At 34.0% G+C, this 22,734-nt stretch overlaps 3 protein-coding genes across 8 annotated transcripts; all 3 read left to right on the forward strand.

Moving 5' to 3' along the window:
* Positions 1 to 5,941: 5,941 nt before the first annotated feature.
* Positions 5,942 to 9,608, forward strand: LOC111997194 (putative disease resistance protein RGA4). Its single transcript, XM_024029256.2, has 2 exons — positions 5,942 to 6,137; positions 6,477 to 9,608. Exon 2 carries the CDS (start codon positions 6,555 to 6,557, stop codon positions 9,585 to 9,587), a length of 3,033 nt encoding a protein of 1,010 aa, XP_023885024.2. The 5' UTR covers positions 5,942 to 6,137; positions 6,477 to 6,554; the 3' UTR covers positions 9,588 to 9,608.
* A 54-nt stretch (positions 9,609 to 9,662) lies between these two features.
* LOC112038430 (uncharacterized) lies at positions 9,663 to 17,275 on the forward strand. Of its 6 annotated transcripts, XM_065765005.1 has the most exons (12): positions 9,672 to 10,311; positions 10,381 to 10,465; positions 10,606 to 10,722; positions 11,256 to 12,191; positions 12,448 to 12,483; positions 12,645 to 12,752; positions 13,656 to 13,738; positions 14,680 to 14,784; positions 14,881 to 14,958; positions 15,451 to 15,579; positions 16,383 to 16,488; positions 16,720 to 17,275. In XM_065765005.1, the coding sequence occupies exons 9-12, from the start codon at positions 14,917 to 14,919 to the stop codon at positions 16,728 to 16,730; spliced, it is 288 nt and encodes a 95-aa protein (XP_065621077.1). In that variant the 5' UTR covers positions 9,672 to 10,311; positions 10,381 to 10,465; positions 10,606 to 10,722; positions 11,256 to 12,191; positions 12,448 to 12,483; positions 12,645 to 12,752; positions 13,656 to 13,738; positions 14,680 to 14,784; positions 14,881 to 14,916; the 3' UTR covers positions 16,731 to 17,275. The 6 variants fall into 6 exon arrangements, 1 of the variants encoding a protein (XP_065621077.1); XR_010625596.1 differs by lacking the exons at positions 14,881 to 14,958; positions 15,451 to 15,579; positions 16,383 to 16,488; positions 16,720 to 17,275 and having other exon boundaries at positions 9,680 to 10,311; positions 11,256 to 11,320; positions 11,417 to 12,191; positions 14,680 to 14,785; XR_010625600.1 differs by lacking the exons at positions 14,881 to 14,958; positions 15,451 to 15,579; positions 16,383 to 16,488; positions 16,720 to 17,275 and having other exon boundaries at positions 9,681 to 10,301; positions 11,256 to 11,320; positions 11,417 to 12,191; positions 14,680 to 14,785.
* Positions 17,276 to 17,531: 256 nt separating this feature from the next.
* On the forward strand, positions 17,532 to 19,966 carry LOC136063960 (uncharacterized). Its single transcript, XM_065765023.1, has 4 exons — positions 17,532 to 17,649; positions 18,142 to 18,270; positions 19,074 to 19,179; positions 19,411 to 19,966. The coding sequence occupies exons 1-4, from the start codon at positions 17,560 to 17,562 to the stop codon at positions 19,419 to 19,421; spliced, it is 336 nt and encodes a 111-aa protein (XP_065621095.1). The 5' UTR covers positions 17,532 to 17,559; the 3' UTR covers positions 19,422 to 19,966.
* The last annotated feature ends 2,768 nt before the right edge of the window (positions 19,967 to 22,734 follow it).

Genomic DNA, 22,734 nt, shown 5'->3' on the forward strand with positions numbered 1-22,734 from the left:
TAAAAAATTTGATGCGAAAGAATTAGCACACACCTAGCAACACAAGTTTTTCAGAATTTTAAAGGCTTGAATTCGTAGAATTTTCATTGACCGATTTAGAAACTTTTGAATTTCTTGAGGGCATTTTGAGCTTGATTCTAGTAGAGATCTAAGATAGATAAGAATGATTTGAATGATTTTTTTTTTAATATTCGTCGTATTTAAAAGTTGAAGTTCTTTAAAGTTTTAGAGGCTTTGCATTTTGATTCCTACTAAGATTTGATACTTTTAAATGTCCCGTACGAAACTAATGAGGGCCTCTGCTTGTAGGTATCTTAAGGGGGTATAACACACTTGACCTAACTAAAGTCAACCACATCAATTAAAAACCCATGTCATCTCTAAATTAACAAAACTAATAGAAATTTTGTTTTCACAACTAACCCCAAGACCTAAAAACAATAACCACGTTCATCAAAAAAAAAAAAAAAAAAACACAACAAAAAGAAAAATCATAGACTTTCCCATGCTCCTCCTCCTCCTCCTCCTTTGAAGATGCTACCCATTACTCCCTCGCCCTCTACCATGCTCAAGCCCACCAAATTCAAATAAGCGACTTTGCCACCACCCCAACCACCTTTTGACACCCCAACTCCATGGACGCGCGTTCCACAATGACCCACAACAAGAGTTGTTGTTGGCAATCATGATAAAGTATTTCATTTCAGTCTCATATTATAAATAAACCCAGGAAGATCTACCATATATGTATTACAATCACCATCATAAATTAAAAAAAAAAAAAAAACGAAACCCAGAATCTAAAACAGCCCAGAAAAAAAGCAGAATAATTGAAATTATATATGTAAACCTAACAAAGTAAAATGAAATTGAAGAAGAAGGAAGAGTACCTTGTGGCATGGCTTCAGAGAAACTGGGTGTCTATACTGTATTGTGTTGTTGTTTTGGGTTAAGAATGGTAAGAGCGGTGGAGGTGTCTTAAGAGAAAAACAGTCAAAACCTGCGTGGGCTGCTGAGGCGGTGGAACCAAAACATAGGGCATTCACATCAGGCATGCCAAATATCAAACACTAAACACAAAAAAAAAGATTCACGAGGTGTTTCATATGCTAAAGTTTTAGCATTTTAGCAAACTTGCTACAGTAAAATGTATTTATATAATTGTACTGTAGCATGTTATATAATTAAATAACAATTTTTTAATTATCTATTAAAGAACAATTCTACTGTAGCATGAGGTGTTTGAAATTAAATAACAATTTGTACTAGTAGAATTGTACTGTAAAAGTGTTATGGTACAATTTTTTACTGCTACAGTACAATAGCTGAGTTTTTTTAATTATTATTTAAATGTAGTGTAATGTTAAAATAGAATATCTGACATATAGCATATTATAAAATGATGTGCTAAAATTAATAAAGTAGATTTTGATATAGTAAAATGGCATTTGGACAGCACACTCGATGGGAATGTTCAAATGGATTAATCGAAGGTACTCTTCTTATTAGAGGTATCATCAAATCCACCACCCTTACGAAATTGGGCCAACCCAACCTAACCCCTTCGATCAGGTTAAGTTTGGGTTCATAACTTTTTCAACTCATCCGGCTTAAACCAACCTAGCATGTATGTAACTTTCTTTATTATTTTTATTTTAATATTTTAATTTAATTAATTTTTTGGTATTTTGATACTTAGTTTTAATGAACCTGAAAATTTAGAATATAATTTAAGCATACCATAGGAAATGTAATATATTATTGAAAAAAATGTTTAAATAATTGATAAAAACCTAATTTTACAAGACATATAATATATATATATATATATATATATAAAATCACCAACCTATGTGGACTGGATTGAGATTTCTCAAACCAATATTGTCAAGTTGGTTGAAAAAACTTTCAAACTCTACTCATGTATATGACTGGGTTTGGATACAGAGGAAAGTCACGGCGCGTTTCATTTGTTGTGTTTTCTCCTTCTTTTTTTTTTTTGGCCGGCTTTTTTGACTTTGGGGACAAATTTTACTGTGCGTGTACTGTGCGTGCACTGTTCATGCACTGTTCACGCAATATTTAATATTAAAAGTGAGTCCCACAACACTATTCACACATTTAAAATTATTTTGCTACAGTGTTTTCAGCAACAATAAGTTTTTATCAACTTTCAGCAACAATAAGTGCTATCCAAACGGACTCATTAGCTCTATTTGGGTTGGTTTTTGTTTTTATTTTACCAATTACACGGTTTCAAATTAACTCACTTTTAAATGAGTTATTTTTTATATTTGCAATTTTCGTATAGTAAGTAATTTTAAAAAACTATTTCAATTTTTTTTCAAAGCAATTAATTTAAACAAGCTTAAATGCAAAACCCACCTGTATGTTTTACTAAAATTAATTCCAACTCTTTAACTTTACTTTCGTTCATTTTAGTCATCTAATTTTTAGGTTTATTCAATTAAGGTTTTTTCATCAACTTTTTTATATGTTGTGGTTAATTTTACAAAATTTTTAATTTTTCTTCAAAATTTTTAAATTAAAAAAATTCAATCAATAATTGAAAAGTATTTTCCATTTTTTTTTTCAAAAAATTTTAACAAAAGTTTACAAAAATGCCTTACTTGAATAAATCTAAAACTTAGAGGACTGGAATGAATTATGAAGAAACATAAAGGGTGTGTTTGCATTTTAGCCTACAAAAGGCTAAAGCAACAAGTTCTAATGGGAAATCATAAACAATAATAATTATCCTAAACCAAAAAGAAATCATATGATTAACCTTAAACAAAACAAAGTAAATGTAATTACACTCCTCTCCCTTGAGGTTTGAGGGAATGACACCTATCCCAAACCTAAATGGAAAAAGCACTCCCCTCCCTTTGAGGTTGAAAAATTAACACCCCACCCCCTTATGTTTATATTAGTAACAAAATATTCTAAATTTTTATAAAAATCTCTTTACAAAAGTTTAACCATGGTTAATAAAAAAAATAGTTAAAATTTAGAATAAAAATGCAAAATTTATCAAGCATCAAAACACTTGCAATGACAAATCTCTCCATAACTTGTTGAAAAAAAAATCATATATAATATTTTAAATACACTTCAATTAAAAATTTAATACAATGAGTTTTAATCTTGAAATGGAGGATAATTCTTGAAACTTGCCCTTAAACAAAGGACAGGTTAATACATAACATTTTTAATATTAATTTAATAAAGTTTAGTCAATTAGATGTCAATGAGGAAATTGAACTCCAGATCTCTAATTCAACCATCATAGATTTTACCAGTTGAACTAATTGGAATCCACACCAAAAATTGATTGGTGTCTTGATCTGATGATAAATAGCTATCATCAAGGGTGGACGCCATAAGTTGAAACTATTTCCAAAAAAAAAAAAGGATGCCAAGCGGGAAAATGATTTTTTCCTTTAAGTTTGGGTGGAGTGTAATTTCCCTAAACCTCAAAGAAGAGGAGTATTATTATCCCTAAAAAATATATAGGAGCAATAACTTATCCATCTACTATTTATAAAATTATAAACAATAGAAAAAAAAAAGTGGCAGTAAAGTAGGCAACCACACCACCCCCCCCCCAAAAAGTTCCGGTGATAAAAAGTTTGCTCTAAGCATTTCTTTGAACAACGTTTTGAGAAGCATAAAACATAGTCTTGTACTGTTGTACAATGTATTGAGAGGGCTGAACTAACAGCCAGAAGATGTAACCATATTGTCTAAATCTTAAAGCCACCTTAAACTACATTAAATTGGTAGAGATGTTAGAAGTGCCTTTAAAATAATGCATTCTAAAACTATGAGATTGGTTGAGTACAAAACAAATAAAATAAGAGTAGTGTTGTGGGCATAATATTTTCATAACAAAAATTAAGTGATAAATTATTACTGGTTCTTATCTGTGATAAGCACTATCCACAAACACCGCTTTTTTTTTTTTTTTTATTATCTACAATTAAGAAACTGTCACCTAATTTTTGTTCATGAAATAATGTCATATTCTAGATTAAGTATGGTTGTTTCCTAAAATTCTAGTAAGATTATTTATTTTCTGAAAACCATCATGCATGTAACCGTATCACTCAAAAAATAAAACCAGCCACACATTGAATCACTACAATTTAAGAAAGAAATAAAAGAGTAAAATACACGAAAGGACAATATAATAAAGAGAACTCTTGCATATTTCCTTTTATATATATATATATATATATAGTAAAAAGATTTTACGTATTTCTAATATTCCAAACCTTAAAATCAGTTCATAGCACACTGCCACTACTCTGCGAAATCTTACATGTTCTCTAGTCTCATGCCAAAAACATGAGACAAAGAATGAAGGTTGAAGATATTAAAAAAAAAACACATTTATCATTGATGGATTAATCATAGAGAACTAGCAAAAGAGAAAAGAAGAAATACACTAAAGTCAAATATACACATAAACTGACACAAAGGGGTTCAAGCTAGCCAATAAAAAATCGGATCACAAATGAGTAGAAGCTTGGATATTTGTATATCTGTGAACGTCTGTTACGTACAATCTATAAGTATATTTTACAAATGTTCATCGTAGAGTACTGGAGCTTTATGTCTCTGTTTGCTTCTATGTATTTTTCTATGAGTGCCTTTTATTTGCCCTTTCCACTGTTTGTAAATTCCTTAATAGCATTTATGAATATTATACTTGTTACAGTTTTTGTAGGGAGTCTGTGAAGATCTGAGATGAGAGTGATTGCCATTTGCAGTGCTTATATAGTAGTTGTATTACAGTAATATTTTGTAATAAAACATGTATAATTTGGAGTGAATACGATGTTTTATATAATCATACATTTTGGATATCAATGCTAACATGTGTGTGATGGTAACATGAGATTTTTCAGTACTTTGTTTTATTTAAAATAAAATTAAAAAATCTCTTTTCCTCTTCCTCATGAGAGAAGCCACAGCAAAAAGAAGAGGCCATAACATTAATTCCACCTTGTGATGGTAATTGTGACATTCATTTTAATTAGCTTAATTACTGTTGGATTAATTTACTGGGAAGCCAACTGGCCATATGTTCAATCTTACAGAAATGTTTATATGTTCTTCAAGGTGGTATGGTACCATATATGGTTTCAAGCTTAAAGAAGCTTATTTATACTGTCGTTGCATGCCAGTGTTTTTTAGAGAGAGTGACCTTACTGTGACCATTATGAATGATTCCACAATAGTTTCTTACTTTCCTTTTACTTGTTGTATAGGTGGTCCAGAGTGTGAATGGGTCTTTGTGAAAAGAAGATAAAGTTGAATAAGAATGGTATGAGAAAAAGGAACATTTTGAAGTGCCAAGCACCTCTATTCAGAGCCATGTAAGAACGACCAGGTTATGGGCCCATAACTCAGTGCTATTATGATGTACCACATAGAATTTTGGAAAGATAAATGGGGTCCAAAAGTATTTGGCTTTACAAATGCATTGAAATTTTTTTGGTCTCATTGACATAGCATTAGCATTTGAGATAGTGCTCGACTGGACCCATCATAACCCAAAAATACAGAGGATGGTTTCAAAATTTATGAAACTCTACTTTTCCTTAGCTTTCTGTCCCAGTCTATAATCCTTATTTTCCTTCGGTGGATCAAAGATAGTGTCTTTCTGCTCAATTATTGATAGGGATGATAATTTTTGTCCGACTCACGGGTACTCAGCTCGGCCCGATCCTAATGGGCTGAGTTTTACCCGGTCCAATTAAGAATAAGGTTAGGCATGAGTTTAAAAAAAAAAATCGAAACGGGTCTGGGTTTTATAAAAAAACCCAAGACCCGGCCCGGTTAAAAACCCAGTGCCCTAAAATTACAAAAATACTCTCTCTCTATATATTCCTATATTCTAACCAAAACCTAATCCCTCATTTCTTCACTCTTCAGCAGCCGACACTCACTCTCCCTCACTCCTCACTCCTCACCTCAGTCCGGCAGTCCCTCATTTCAGCTCAGTCCGACACTCCCTCTCCCTCAGCTCACGCAGTCAGCCAGTCCGACAGTCCCTCATTTCAGCTCAGTCACGCCTCCCTCGCCTCCTCACCCTCAATCTTTGTTACTACTTCTTTTTTCGTTTCTGGGTAATCTTCATTTTTGCTTGCCAACTTGTGTTTCCAATTTTTGTATGATTTTCTGGGATTGTGTTGTTCGAGCTAATTGCACACTTGAGCAGTGCTGGGGCCTTCTTGCCATTTTCTTTTGTCTTCACAGAAACCATTATTGAGGAGTGGGGCTGTTGTTAAAGTAGTAATTATTAAGCAGTGGAGTCGTTGTTCACATTTATCTGTTTATTTCTAAGTGGACTCTTGCCTTTACATAGCTAGCCAAGTCTATTTCAAACTACTCTCTATCAGCTTGCTACGTTTTCTATCGTCCAACAAGAAAAAATGGCCGATGCAATCCTGTATGGTGTTGTGCAGACGATCATTGAAAGCTTGGGCTCCTCCACTCTCCAACCGATCGGATCGATTTGGGGTGTCAAAGATGATCTCGAAACAATGAAGAACACTGTTCTCGCTATTCAAGCTGTACTTCAGGATGCGGAGGAGCAACAGGTCGAGACTCACCAAGTCAAGCACTGGCTCATGAATCTCAGAGATGCAGTTTATGATGCGGATGACTTGTTGAGCGAGTTCACCACTCATGTGTTGCAGCAAAAGGTGATGGATGGTGATAAAATTGTAAAGAAGGTACGCACTTTCTTTTCTAGTTCAAACCCAGTTGTTTTTAGTCTTGGGATGGCTCGCAAACTAAAGGCTATGAGGGAGAGGTTTAATGATATATCAAATGATAGGGACCAATTTCAGTTGAAGTTGGTAGGTTGTCCTTTAGAGACACGAGTTGTGAGTAGGGGGAGGGATCAAACTCACTCTTTTGTACCTGATGAAGAAGTTATCGGGAGAGAAAAGGATAAGCATGCCATCATAGATCTGTTGTTGGACTTTGATGTGGAAGATAATGTTTCATTCATCTCAATAGTGGGAATTGGTGGGCTAGGAAAAACCACACTGGCCCAGTATGCATTCAATGATGAGAAGGTCCAAACTAATTTTGAGTTGAAGGTATGGGTGTGTGTCTCTGATGTCTTTGACATTAAAAAAATTGTTGAAAAGATAATTGAATCTGCAACTAAAAGAAAACCTGAAAATCTTGAGATGGATCTATTGCAAAATGAACTTCGTGAAACTCTCCACCAAAAGAAGTACTTACTTATATTGGATGATGTCTGGAATGAGGATAGTGAAAATTGGTATAATTTGAAAATTTTTTTAATGGGTGGTGTAAAGGGAAGTAAGGTGGTGATAACTACACGATCCAAGAAGGTTGTGGAGATTACTAGTACCTCATCCTATATTCTAGAAGGCTTGTCAAGGGATCAATCCTGGTCATTATTAAAGAAAATGGCATTTAGAAAAGGCCAGGAGACCATCAATTCTAACCTCGAAGCAATTGGGATGGACATAGTAGACAAATGTCAAGGAGTGCCTCTTGCTATAAGGACGATAGGAAAAGTCTTATTCTTCAAAAAAACTGAAGCTGAGTGGTCATACATCAAGAATACTAAACTCATAGATGTAACTGAATTAAAAGATGGTATTATGCCGATTTTAAAATTGAGTTACGATTATCTCCCATCACATTTAAAATGTTGTTTTGCATATTGTTCATTGTTTCCCAAAGATTATTTGATCAATAAGTTGACATTGATACAATTATGGATGTCACAAGGTTTTATCCAATCATCAGAGGAGAACCTAAAATTAGAGGATGTTGCCAATGAGTACTTTATGGATCTACTTTGGAGATCCTTCTTCCAAGAAGCAAAAGAAGATCGAGGCATGAATATGAAGTTTAAAATGCATGATTTAATTCATGATCTTGCACAATATGTATCAAAGACTGATTGTATATTGGTTGATACCAGTGCAAAAAATGTGAAAGAAAAAGGACGCCATCTATCATTTCCATTTTACAATGTTTCATTCTTTAAGGAGAATTTAAGCACGTTGGTTAAAGCAAACAAGGTACGAACATTTATGTTGGCATACAATGAGTGGAAATTTGATCAGGGAACAATTGAAGAATTAACTCTCAAAAAACTTATTTCTAATTTTATATACTTGCGTGCATTAGACCTACATGGTTTAAATATGAAGATGTTGCCAGATACCATAGGTACTTTGATGCATCTAAAGTACCTTGACCTTTCCTCTAATGATATTGAAGTTCTCTCTAGCTCTATTACAAAATTGGTGAATTTGCAAACACTAAAGCTCTGTAAGTGTGAAAAGCTTAGGGAGTTACCAGTAGACATTCAAAAAATGGTCAGCCTCAAGCACCTTGACCTAAAAGATTGTGAGAATTTGACTCATATGCCATGTGGGTTAGGGCAATTGACTTCTCTTCAAACATTAAACTTATTTGTTGTGAGTAAGGGTTCTTCCCAGCATTGCGGTGGACTAGTAGAATTAAACAAGCTAAACGAGCTGACAGGAAAAATAGAGATTAAAAATTTGGCATGGGTTAAAGATACCACCTCAGAATTCAAGGTTGCAAATTTGAAGGAGAAGGAACATCTCAGTGAATTGGAATTATTTTGGAATCCGGAGGGTTATGATGGCGGACATGCCGGTGAAAGTGATGATGAAAATTCCATGGATGGCCTCCAGCCACATCAAAGTTTAAAATCCTTGGAAGTGAAGGGGTACATGGGTGTGAGAGTTTCAAGTTGGCTTTCATTCTTAACAAATCTCGCTGAATTAAGAATAGGCGATTGTAAGAAGTGCCAATATTTGCCACCGTTGTATCAACTCCCAACTCTCAAACATTTATATATTCGGAAAATGGATGGTCTGGAGTACATGACAGAGGGGGATATGAATGATGAGATATCTGCTTCACTGGCATCACCATTAACATTTTTCCCATCCCTTGAGAGACTCATACTCGGTTATTGCCGAAATCTAAAGGGATGGTGGAGGAGTGTGGATAAGGGGAATGAGGCAACAACGACATCAACAATATCATCATCAACTAATCACTATCACCAACACATGCCGTACTTTCCGCGTCTTTCTTCTTTTCATTTCGTGGTTTGCCCTAAGATGACTTGCATGCCGCTATTTCCAAATCTTGAAGAAGGGCTTTATTTGAGGAATAGCAGTTTGAAGGCATTGGAAGAGACAATAGAGATGAATAATAATAGGGGAGGAAGGGCTTCTTCATTTCCGTCCTCTTCCTCTTCCTCTTCCTCCTCCTTCTCCCCTCCTCTCTCCAAATTAAAGAAATTGTATCTGAGTCTAGAGTTGGAGTCTCTGCCAGAGGAGTGGTTTAAAAACCTAACTTCTCTTCAGACATTATATATTCAGTATTGTCCCAATCTGACGTCACTTCCCGAAGGGATGAGTCATCTCACCTCTTTACAGAGCTTGACAATTGAGGGCTGTCCCCAATTAAAGCAAAGATGCGAGAAGGAAAATGGAGAGGATTGGGATAAGATTTCTCACATCCCAAATCTTGACATAAATTGAACTACTGCATACGCTTCCCTGGTATGTTCTTCACTCTTCTCTGATTTTGTTTTTTTTTTTTTTAATTTGAAAAAAAAAAAAAAAAGAAGAAGATTTTGACCACCTTGTCAATGTTCCATTAAATAAGATGTATGTTATTATTATTATTTATTGATGGTGTACTTCTTCAATGATATACGAGTTGAATTTCTGTTACATGCTGAAAGGAATACAGGAATCCAATTTTTGCAACAACATTCAAGGCTTTCAATACCATTTTTCTCAGCCAACTGCGGCAATGTTGAATGTTGATTTTTTTTTTTAAATCCTCTTAAAATTTTGCTGCCTTACCCTCAAACGGCTATGATTTTGAATAAATCAGAACAAATAAGTTATACGTCTGCAATCAAACATAGTCTGTATCATAACATCGCATATATCTCCTGCCGCCAAGATTAAAATGCTCAACTTTCAACATTTCTATAATCACCATTCAAATGGTAATCACCCCTAGAGTCTGGCCACTGCAATAAGTTAAAGAAAAAAGCTGCATTGAATTTTCCTCGGCTTTACTTTACTCAATATGTAACTTGTGCTGTGTGGTTATTTGTGAACATTAATGTTGTTGCCTGCATAAGCAGGTAAGTGACGCAGATGGCTATCTTGAGAGAACATTCACGAGTCCAGCTTCTTTGAGGGCTGGTAACCTTATTCGTGGAAGGATGGAGGATGCTGGTTTGAGAACGTTAGCTCTCTACCTTTTTATGTTGTAAACAGTGTTGGAAGTTCGACTGATATTTATGTTGATTTCCAGTTGGGTAGACCATTTGGGCAATTTAAACGGTCAAGTTGAGGGAATGAATGCAAGTGCCGAGGCTCTGTTGATTGGTTCTCACCTGGTGATGCTTTTTTTTTCCCTATTTTTTAATTTAATATTTAGTTTGCATACAAATACATAAATACACGCACACATACACAGAACATGCCACAAAGACATATTTCATCAATATTGATATGGGATATTCCTTCTTTATGATAGGATACTGTTGTTGATGCTGGTATATTTGATGGTTCGCTTGGCATAATCTCTGCATTATCTGCTCTGAAGGTTTTGAATGTCAATGGGACGATGGGAAAATTAAGGCGGCCGATTGAGGTCAGTAAGACAACAACTTTGGAACATTATATTTACTTTGTTTGTCTTGATTGATATTTAGTGGATGAAGATTAATCTTTGTCTCTTCAGTAACATCTGGGAAAACCTTTTTATATCTGCCTTTTAACTTGTAGGGAAAATATTTAGGATATGCTTTCCATCTTTTGGGTTCCATTGGCTCAAATTATGGTATAGTCTCATTCATGTGCAAGAGAAGCATGTTACAACGTGGGACGAGATTTAAAATCCTGCTATTGGTGAAACAAATAGATTACATGCATGAAATACAAAGGAAATATATTTTGAGACTCTGAAACATATATGTGAGACATGATCTCTTGAATACATCAGTTCTTATTTTTTACTCTATTCTCTATCTAGAGCTTTAATTGATGCAGACTCGATCTTGTCCTGAATTGTTTTTACAGCACTGCAATCTGATTCAGCTGTAAATTTAGATTTGTAATATGTTGGAGGTGGTGGCTATGCAGCAATTCTGATTATAGATGTCAATGAATTTCCTACTATTGCAGGTGATTGCATTTAGTGATGAGGAGGGAGTGAGGTTTCACTCTACTTTCTTGGGCAGTGCTTGGGTGTGAGGTTTTCTAGTTGGCTTTCATTCTTAACAAATCTCATTGAATTAAGACTACACAATTGTAAGAAGTGCCAATATTTGTCACCGTTGTATCAGCTCTCATCTCTACGAGAACTACTTATTTGGGATATGGATGGTCTGGAGTACATGACAGACGAGGATATGAATGATGAGATATCTGCTTATCTGCTTCACTGGCATCACCATCAACATTTTTCCCATCCCTTCAGACACTCCAACTCATTTATTGCCCAAATCTAAAGGGATGGTGGAGGAGTGTGGATAAGGGGAATGAGGCAACAATGACATCAACAATATCATCATCATCATCAACTAATCACATACCCCTGCCCTCCTTTCCGTGTCTTTCTTATTTTCAGTTATGGAATTGCCCTAAGATGAATTGCATGCCGCTATTTCCAAATCTTGAAGAAGGGCTTTGGTTGAGGAATAGCAGTTTGAAGGCATTGGAAGAGACAATAAAGATGAATAATACGGGAGGAAGGGCTTCTTCATTTCCGTCCTCTTCCTCTTCCTCTTCCTCTTCCTCTTCCTCCTCCTTCTCCCCTCCTCTCTCCAAATTAAAGCGATTGACTTTGCGGCAAATTAAGGAGTTGGAGTCTCTGCCAGAGGAGTGGTTTAAAAACCTAACTTCTCTTGAGACATTACAGATTTGGCAGTGTCCCAATCTGACGTCACTTCCTGAAGGGATGAGTCACCTCACCTCTTTACAGACCCTGAGTATCCGCAATTGTCCCCAATTAAAGCAAAGATGTGAGAAGGAAAATGGAGAGGATTGAGATAAGATTTCTCACATCCAAAATCTTCAGATATGGGGATGAAAAGTTGAACTACTGCATATGCTTCCCTGGTATGTTCTTCACTCTTCTCTGATTTTTTTTTTAAAACTTCTTTGATAATTTCTATAATTCTAGACGCAATATTTCTAAAGCTCAAACAAAACCAAAATTAAAAAACTCTATAATTTCTGGTATGAACTTTTCCACACACAAATTAAAAAACAGAACTTTTCATTTTCTTTTTCCCAGTTTCTTTTTCTTCTCCTAGATATAGCCTGGGCCTCATTATATGGGTTTCTGAATGTGTGATTGATGCTAAAATTGCAGAAAGAACAAGAGGATTTCAAATGGGAAGAAGAAAGCGTAAGTATTATATAAGCAAAACTCTACATTTTTTTAATTTGTTTTGATTTTTGTTGTTTTTATGTAAAAATATGAAATTTTATATAAATCTTTTATGGGTTTCATTTAAAATATACATTTTTTTTTTCTTGCTGGGTTCCATTTTATGGACATGTTTGCAGTTATTCTTGACATTTCAGAAGTTGGTACACAAGATTCTTCTGGACAAAAATGGCTGATTCAGACATGGATGATGATAATGACAAAAAAAGTAGCACTCCTGCCACCGGGTGCGTTTTGTGTGTGTGTGTGTGTTGTTGCTAAGAATATGTTTATGATCCGTGTACTTCTATTATAACCTCCTCCTGCCCTGTGTAATCAGCTGTAGCATTATTAGGATTACAACTGTGGCTTTCTACTTCTTCAGTGTGCTAGAACCCCTGTTTCAACCTTCTCTTGGTAAACAAGAGTTGCCATGTGAAGAAAAATATTGACCTATTGTGTCTACTGGAAAAACTAAAATTATATAGTTTACAATAATAGCTTGGTTCACATGGGTATAAGAAAATATTTTGAATTATTGAACTAATGAATTAAGGAGGGGAATACTATCTATGGCAAGATTAATGTTACTGTGTATTTTAGGTAGTATTTCCTTTTTTAATGTCCCTGTAGTTCTAAACTTGCTTGTACCTTCTTGCTTTGTGTTGCAATATAAATCCACAGACCATTTCCAATGATTTCAGTGTATCATAAACTTGATTGTACTGTTTGAAGAAGAGATTGCGAGTTGGTCACTACTGACATCAGGCATCTTACTGCACTAATAATTAGGTTTAAGGATTTCTAGGTTGAGATTGGGCTTAAATAATCACTGGATATGGTTATAAACTCTGGAGAACAAATGCAAAAAGGATAGTTTAAAAGAAGAGGAAGAAAAAAAAATAAAACAGAGAGAGAGAGAGAGAGAGAGATAAGATTGCCTCAGAATCAAAAGAAAGCATTTTTAGAGTTTCAGCTAGAAAATAATTACTAGAATCCCTATTGTCAGTAGGGTGCAACCACTTCAAATTCTTAAGTATCGATGTTTTTAGTTATTTATCCATAACTTGCACAAAACATCTGCATAGTGTTTTATTTTATTTTTTTTCTTCTGATGTTTTGGAAAATTTAATTACTATTTCTATATGTAGAGATATTTTGAAGCGCAAAGCAAACTTTTGAAAGGGTGTCAGCAAGAACAGGGGACGATTGGTAAAAACTTCTCACATCCTAGGTATGTGCATAATTGTTTATTCTATACTGTTTTCTTATGATGAGAAGCATCTCAGTTGATCTCATATGCAGAACCAATTGGTCCTCATTCAAACTTTAGGGCTCTGTAATTGTGCAACAAGTCAGCTAATGAAGCATAGGGAAATCAAGGTTTTATAGCAAAAAAAAAAAGAAAAAAACTTTTTTCTTGGTTGCATATGAGGAACGGAATTTGGATCCTCAATGAATCAAAAAATAAAAATTCATTACCAGAATGACCTCTCAATTTGCCCAAAAAAGGTTGAAAAGGAAAAGTAAAAAATTGCTACTTCTCCTTCAACAAATCATTTCTTCTTTAATGGTAATGTTCATACTTTTTTGGTTCTCTCTCACTTTTCCACTGTGTCTCCCATGACCTAGAAAACCTGACCGCTCAATAGCAGTGGCTTCATGGAGCTTATCAATTTATTTCATGCGGGATTTTTGAAAGAAAGTTGCATTGTTGTGTTATGTAGTGAGTGAAAAAGACCATGCTTTCAGCATTTGATTTTGTGTTGGGTGTGGGTCTGCTGCGAGGTTAATGGGGGTGACAATCACCTGCATTACATTATTTTGACTTGATTCATTCTGCTTTAATGTTGTTAAATATGTTTCTGTTGTTTGCTTTCTAGTTTAAAATTGTCAAGCAAAAATATATTATATTACATAAAATATGGAAATATATAGATATTGACTAATTTATTGTTTATAGTATAATCAAATTAGTTGGATTCTTTGTTCTTCTGCTTATTTACTGTAATGTTTCTGCTACCCAAACTTTGCTCGCTAACAGCTATCTCAAACCCTCTCTGCATTGTGTTTTCCTGTATTTGTAACCTGTGATCACTAACATGGTTACTTCTTCGTTTTTTTTCTTTGTTACTTAATCTCAATTCTCAAGGAAGTTTCAAAATTTTCATACAGGTTCAAATACTTGTGGATAATCTGGATATAGAAAATGTAAACTCTGCTAATTTGAGGGCTGCAATTTCAGCGGCCCTCCTCCTTTTGCCACCAAAATTCACTGAGGTTTGCTTCATTCTCTAATACAGCAATGCTTGAATCTTGATCATTGTTATAATTATTAGATTAATTAGATTCACTAGTAATTATATGTTCATGCAGGAAGATCTATATGCCAAAATATGCAGTCTCTCATATATGGGTGATTTGCGTATGCTTTTTGCAGAGGACAGAAATAAGGTAAAGCTTGACAGCTCAAATCTCTAAAGGGAAATGGCTTCCTGCCTTTTATGTCATTAACACACTTAATGCTTGCCTGGTACATACACTTATGTACATAAACTGATGGATCTATTGAAATTATTAAATTTTATGTTGCCCTGATTTGTAAGACATATTTAGCAATTAGCAATTGGCTAAATTTATGGACTACAATTAGCAATTAGCTCTGCCCCAATATGGCATATACAACCAAGATATGCCTGTGGAAGGCATATTACTCAAATCTAATTACTGGAAGATTTCTTAAGCTCCAGTAGTTTACCTCCACTTCATTACATGATTTGCTGTTCCAACTGCTTATTGGATGTCCTTCTTATTCTCTATTTTTATATTGGGGATATTACTGAAAGTTACATATGTTATGACATTTCATTGACGAAAAAGGACCAATTGCTGAACATATATTGCTTTTACTAAAGTTCAATTGTTCTTTCATATAACCTGCCCCAGGTGAAGAAGATTGTACAAGGGCAGTTTGATTTATTCCAGTTAAAGTATAAGCCATTTCTTGAAGAGTATGAGGCTAAAGAGTTTCTGAGACTTGCATCATCTGGTAGTAACCAAAAAAATATTTCTCAGGTTTGTTTAGATCCTCGAGCTCTCAAATCAAAGCTGATTCAATATGTCTACAGTTTCTATGTGCTATTCTAGAAAGACCTCAACTTTCTAGCCAATGAACTCTAGCTCAAATGGTGAAAGACCTCAACATTCTAACCTCATCTTCTGTTAATGAATCAAATATGTATGTGGCCTAAAACTAATCCATGAAGAATACTTGTAAAGTTTAGCATAAAAATTTCTACTTCCTTTATTTGATGTAGTCATCGTCAGGCAAGCAATACTGAATATTTGTTTAGATTACATTTACTTTAAATAAATAAATCAGGTTTTTCTTTCTGCAAGGCAAGCAATACTGACATAAGAATTAGTTAATTAAGTGTTTAGATACCATTTACTTTAATACATAGCTCAGGTTTTTTCATTCTGCAAAGCTGATACTATTGGATATATTGATACTTGCAGTTTATGATTTTTCTGCCTTTCATCTCCTCTATGAAACAGTTTAAATTTGAGCTGATAGTAAAATCTATACTAGTATAAAGTTCAGGTCGTCAGAAACTTCTTGATGGCATACTAAATGATTTATCTTTTGCTCAATGTGAAACCCCTTAAGTAAATGTCTTGTTCTTTTAGAATTCATTTATCATTAGGATTTTCGTTTAATAAAAAGCAAAAGATAAAAAATTTAGCAAGACATTGTTATTTCCAAGTTGGTTCCAAAGTTTAAATAAACATTGTGTATTTGAACTATCTCCTCTTTTGAATAAAATTAATTTTACTTATAAAAAGAAATCAAAATACTTTTTTACCTCTTATAACAGGATTTTGGCTTATCAGTAGCTCGCTCTCTTGTTAATTCTCTTCCTCCAATGGTCAGAAGCCAAATGGGAATGAAGCTAGGAGAGAAGAAGAAGCTTACTGAATCTGGTATGAGCTTCAACTTGTCTATTGTGTTTTTACTAGACATCTGCACTCATCCCAACTTTGTGCACTCAATTGTAGTTGGAAAAACTTGATTTTGACAATTCATTTTGAAGCGTACTTCTGGATGTCCGGTGACAGGCAATTGTATCACCATGTTAGACTTAATTAGACAATAGTTTCAACTAATGCCAATGTTGAATTGATAGTAACATTTTTTTAACAATAAAATTGAAGGTCGTAAGTGAGTTTTTGATTGGCTCAAGAGAAGAGGCTGCAAAATGCACGCAAAAGATTTTGAGGCGAACAGTCATGGTTTCAAGTACAAGGCAGGCTGTCTCCGGTCTACTGACAGTTGGTGCTGTTACTGCTGTTAGATATCTTTCTAACAAAATGTGCAAGGCTTGGAAATCCTGGAGATGATACTTTATACCCATTTTTATTTTTTTGAAACACAGTTTGCCACAATGTACTAGTTTAGGCTAAACCTGAGTTACACTCGAACCTAATCCTTTGGGTCCCTGGGCTTGACATAAGAGTTATGATGAAGGATGACGTTTTGGTCACGGTCAGCCTGAGATCATACACCAACACTCCACGTGGTCTTGCTTGGATTGCTGATCAACTTGTTTGCAAAATAAGAGGTCTATAAATGTTATACGAATCCTGAGATTGGATAGCAAGAATATTTTCTGGTTGGTGGAAAAAGCAAGTTTTGTATTGACATTTATGGTATTTGAATTTTCTCCTAAATCAATCAAGGAAGTAATAATTCAGTTTTGTCATTGTTAAATGATGCTTTCTTTGTTTCTATTTCAATCTGTTCACTGACAGGGTCACCTTGACATTTTCTTTTTCTACTAACACCACCGCTCTTTTTATTCTTGTCATTATACCATAGAGCATTGAAATAAAGGCTTGCTAGGTTGATTTGTTTGGATGCAAAGAGGACTTCACAAGCAAGGAAGCTGTTCTTATTGAAGAATTTCATGACTTTGATCTGCGTTGTTTCATACAAATAGAATCATTCAAAACATTGTTATAATTATTAGATTAATTAGATTCACTAGTAATTATATGTTCATGCAGGAAGATCTATATGCCAAAATATGCAGTCTCTCATATATGGGTGATTTGCGTATGCTTTTTGCAGAGGACAGAAATAAGGTAAAGCTTGACAGCTCAAATCTCTAAAGGGAAATGGCTTCCTGCCTTTTATGTCATTAACACACTTAATGCTTGCCTGGTACATACACTTATGTACATAAACTGATGGATCTATTGAAATTATTAAATTTTATGTTGCCCTGATTTGTAAGACATATTTAGCAATTAGCAATTGGCTAAATTTATGGACTACAATTAGCAATTAGCTCTGTCCCAATATGGCATATACAACCAAGATATGCCTGTGGAAGGCATATTACTCAAATCTAATTACTGGAAGATTTCTTAAGCTCCAGTAGTTTACCTCCACTTCATTACATGATTTGCTGTTCCAACTGCTTATTGGATGTCCTTTTTATTCTCTATTTTTATATTGGGGATATTACTGAAAGTTACATATGTTATGGCATTTCATTGACGAAAAAGGACCAATTGCTGAACATATATTGCTTTTACTAAAGTTCAATTGTTCTTTCATATAACCTGCCCCAGGTGAAGAAGATTGTACAAGGGCAGTTTGATTTATTCCAGTTAAAGTATAAGCCATTTCTTGAAGAGTATGAGGCTAAAGAGTTTCTGAGACTTGCATCATCTGGTAGTAACCAAAAAAATATTTCTCAGGTTTGTTTAGATCCTCGAGCTCTCAAATCAAAGCTGATTCAATATGTCTACAGTTTCTATGTTCTATTCTAGAACGACCTCAACTTTCTAGCCAATGAACTCTAGCTCAAATGGTGAAAGACCTCAACATTCTAACCTCATCTTCTGTTAATGAATCAAATATGTATGTGGCCTTAAACTAATCCATGAAGAATACTTGTAAAGTTTAGCATAAAAATTTCTACTTCCTTTATTTGATGTAGTCATCGTCAGGCAAGCAATACTGAATATTTGTTTAGATTACATTTACTTTAAATAAATAAATCAGGTTTTTCTTTCTGCAAGGCAAGCAATACTGACATAAGAATTAGTTAATTAAGTGTTTAGATACCATTTACTTTAATACATAGCTCAGGTTTTTTCATTCTGCAAAGCTGATACTATTGGATATATTGATACTTGCAGTTTATGATTTTTCTGCCTTTCATCTCCTCTATGAAACAGTTTAAATTTGAGCTGATAGTAAAATCTATACTAGTATAAAGTTCAGGTCGTCAGAAACTTCTTGATGGCATACTAAATGATTTATCTTTTGCTCAATGTGAAACCCCTTAAGTAAATGTCTTGTTCTTTTAGAATTCATTTATCATTAGGATTTTCGTTTAATAAAAAGCAAAAGATAAAAAATTTAGCAAGACATTGTTATTTCCAAGTTGGTTCCAAAGTTTAAATAAACATTGTGTATTTGAACTATCTCCTCTTTTGAATAAAATTAATTTTACTTATAAAAAGAAATCAAAATACTTTTTTACCTCTTATAACAGGATTTTGGCTTATCAGTAGCTCGCTCTCTTGTTAATTCTCTTCCTCCAATGGTCAGAAGCCAAATGGGAATGAAGCTAGGAGAGAAGAAGAAGCTTACTGAATCTGGTATGAGCTTCAACTTGTCTATTGTGTTTTTACTAGACATCTGCACTCATCCCAACTTTGTGCACTCAATTGTAGTTGGAAAAACTTGATTTTGACAATTCATTTTGAAGCGTACTTCTGGATGTCCGGTGACAGGCAATTGTATCACCATGTTAGACTTAATTAGACAATAGTTTCAACTAATGCCAATGTTGAATTGATAGTAACATTTTTTTAACAATAAAATTGAAGGTCGTAAGTGAGTTTTTGATTGGCTCAAGAGAAGAGGCTGCAAAATGCACGCAAAAGATTTTGAGGCGAACAGTCATGGTTTCAAGTACAAGGCAGGCTGTCTCCGGTCTACTGACAGTTGGTGCTGTTACTGCTGTTAGATATCTTTCTAACAAAATGTGCAAGGCTTGGAAATCCTGGAGATGATACTTTATACCCATTTTTATTTTTTTGAAACACAGTTTGCCACAATGTACTAGTTTAGGCTAAACCTGAGTTACACTCGAACCTAATCCTTTGGGTCCCTGGGCTTGACATAAGAGTTATGATGAAGGATGACGTTTTGGTCACGGTCAGCCTGAGATCATACACCAACACTCCACGTGGTCTTGCTTGGATTGCTGATCAACTTGTTTGCAAAATAAGAGGTCTATAAATGTTATACGAATCCTGAGATTGGATAGCAAGAATATTTTCTGGTTGGTGGAAAAAGCAAGTTTTGTATTGACATTTATGGTATTTGAATTTTCTCCTAAATCAATCAAGGAAGTAATAATTCAGTTTTGTCATTGTTAAATGATGCTTTCTTTGTTTCTATTTCAATCTGTTCACTGACAGGGTCACCTTGACATTTTCTTTTTCTACTAACACCACCGCTCTTTTTATTCTTGTCATTATACCATAGAGCATTGAAATAAAGGCTTGCTAGGTTGATTTGTTTGGATGCAAAGAGGACTTCACAAGCAAGGAAGCTGTTCTTATTGAAGAATTTCATGACTTTGATCTGCGTTGTTTCATACAAATAGAATCATTCAAACAAATAAAATCATCTTTGAATTTTACTGGGTTAAGTCTTTGCAAGGGCCCCCGCCCCATTTTGATGTTACCCTCACCCCGTCTTGACTCATGAGCCTTGACTTATCAACAAGCATGTGGGTGTCCGCAGTAGAGTTTTCTTGTGATGGATAAGGCTTTGTTGGTTATGAATAGCGTGAGAGCCCCGCACACAACACCCAACAGATCACACATGTTACCTTTTTTGTAATCTTGTGGGGGACCTTTTGATCAATTGATTATTCTAGTCTAATAAGAGATAAACTCCAATACCCATTAGGGGTTTGTGCCTGCTTCATATTTTAAAAGGTAAAATACTATTTTGGTTCATAAACTTTATCAAATATTTGTTTTTCATTCCTTATTTTTAAGAAATTCATTTTTTGTCCCTAAACTACTCTCTCCATCCCAGTTTATTTGTTCTCTATTCTATTTTGGGATGGTTCTTAAACTTTATCAAATATTTGTTTTTCATTCTTAAATTTTAAGAAATTCATTTTTTGTCCCTAAACTACTCCTTCCGTTTCAGTTTGTTTGTCCTCTATTTCATTTTGGGATGTTCCAAAATATTGTTCTGTTTCTAAAATTAGAAGTCAATAATTTACTAATGTTCCTATTAAGCCCCTACTTTATTTCCAAAACCATTTGAAAAGATAACCAAAAAATATTTAAAAAAATCAAATTGATTAAAAAGATGAACTAGAATTTGTATTTGAAGTAATCCAAAATTGCTTGGAGCCAATACCCAATAGTTTTTGTATTGTGGTAGTTGTAGATTTTTCAAATTTGATTAAGAGGATAAGTTACAATTTGTGCTGTGTAATTTCAAAAATGCTTATACTGTAAGGAGCAAATTTTTGTGACTGTAATTTAAGATTTAATATTCTTATTTTTTGATAAATTTATTTAAGGGTAGTTTTGAAAACTAATACATTTTTTTAAGGCAAACAAGACAATAAATGATATTCCCTTAAAAAGTTTAATTTTTGAAACAGGACAAACAAATTATTGTGGCCCTATTTTCTTTAATTTCAAATACATGATGTTTTGCCACAATATTTGGTCCTGGTTTTGCCACCAAACACATGATGTTTGGTCCTAGTACTATTTATTTTAATTCTTCTAATGAAGTCCTCTTTTACCAAAAAAAAGAGAAAAAAGAAGCAATCTGAAACGACCTTTTATTTTACATTTATAGCATTAACTTTTGACCCATAAAGTTTAATTATGAATAGTTGGGGAAAATGAATTGAAGTAAAAAGAACAGACCGATTCCGTAGCTTAAGTCTGACAACAGCACCAATCTTTTCCCAAACAGGAAACTCAGATGTGTCCCCAAAGCTCCGATCAAATGTGGTGACTTCCATGGCAGGACTCGTGAACCCACCTCCTCCTCCTCCTCCTCCACTTCCAGTACTCTCTCCTTTTCTTACGAAAAATGGGATAGAGAGGATGGTAAAAATCTAAAGCGAGGCCAATTTGAAGCTAACCTATTTGCTAGTTAAAATTTTTAGTTTTAAACAATTCTTAGATCTATTTTATCTATTTTAATACACTATTTTATAACTCACCCTACATTTTATTTCTTATTTTTCACATAATACCAAACACTATTAATTAATTTATTCATTTCACTGTTATTGTTGAATTATTAATTATTATTGAATTAATTTTCTTTATTAAGTAATTAGATTATTTCAAATCAGAATGTTGAGAAGCTTCTATTAAACATAATACAAAGAGATTATTGTATTTATCTAATAACAAAAGTACATGAAAAATGCTTCAATATTTTTTATGGCAAATTTTTTAATAATAAACGTACTGTTATTAAATACATATATGTACTTTTATTTCTCTATTTCTGTATTTTTATGCTGAATTTTTTATATGTACTTTTGTTGAAAGATGTCAAATTTATACACGTCCATATATTTATTGCATTATACAAGTGTCATATATTATTAACTACGTTTTAAATTAAAATTTACAAATTTAAAGGTGTAAGGACTCAATTTGGATTGAACTCAGAACAGGGATGAGTTTTTAGTCCAACAAGGCCAAACAATAAATTTGTAGAGGGTGAAAGAACTAATTCTATTATGTAGAAAAAATCATAATAATTATTGAGTAAAGAGCATTTAATACAAATAAAATGAGAAAAACTGTCCTCGGCCTGGCCTCAGGAGTTTGGGATTTTATCTTATTGATGAACAAGATTACAAGTGTTTAGTCCTTTTTCTTTCCGGATTTTCTGATGTGTCTCCTCCTTTTTCTTTAGGCCACCTTTCCATGTTATATACCACGATCTGGGCATCATCTTCGCCATACATGTGTAGGTTAGATTCTAGGAACTCCTTCCTGTCCCATCCAACACCTCCCAGAACCTTCAACTAGTAGCCATAAGGCTGCTTGACTACTGTTCAGGTATCACCTCCACATTAATGCGGCCAGAGAGTTAGTTGGGAAGCATTTAATGTGGAGGTAGTAGCTTTAGAAGATATTTGCTAT

This window comes from Quercus suber, unplaced genomic scaffold (genome assembly GCF_002906115.3).
Source record: "Quercus suber isolate HL8 unplaced genomic scaffold, Cork oak 2.0 scaffold_600, whole genome shotgun sequence".
NCBI lineage: Eukaryota > Viridiplantae > Streptophyta > Magnoliopsida > Fagales > Fagaceae > Quercus > Quercus suber.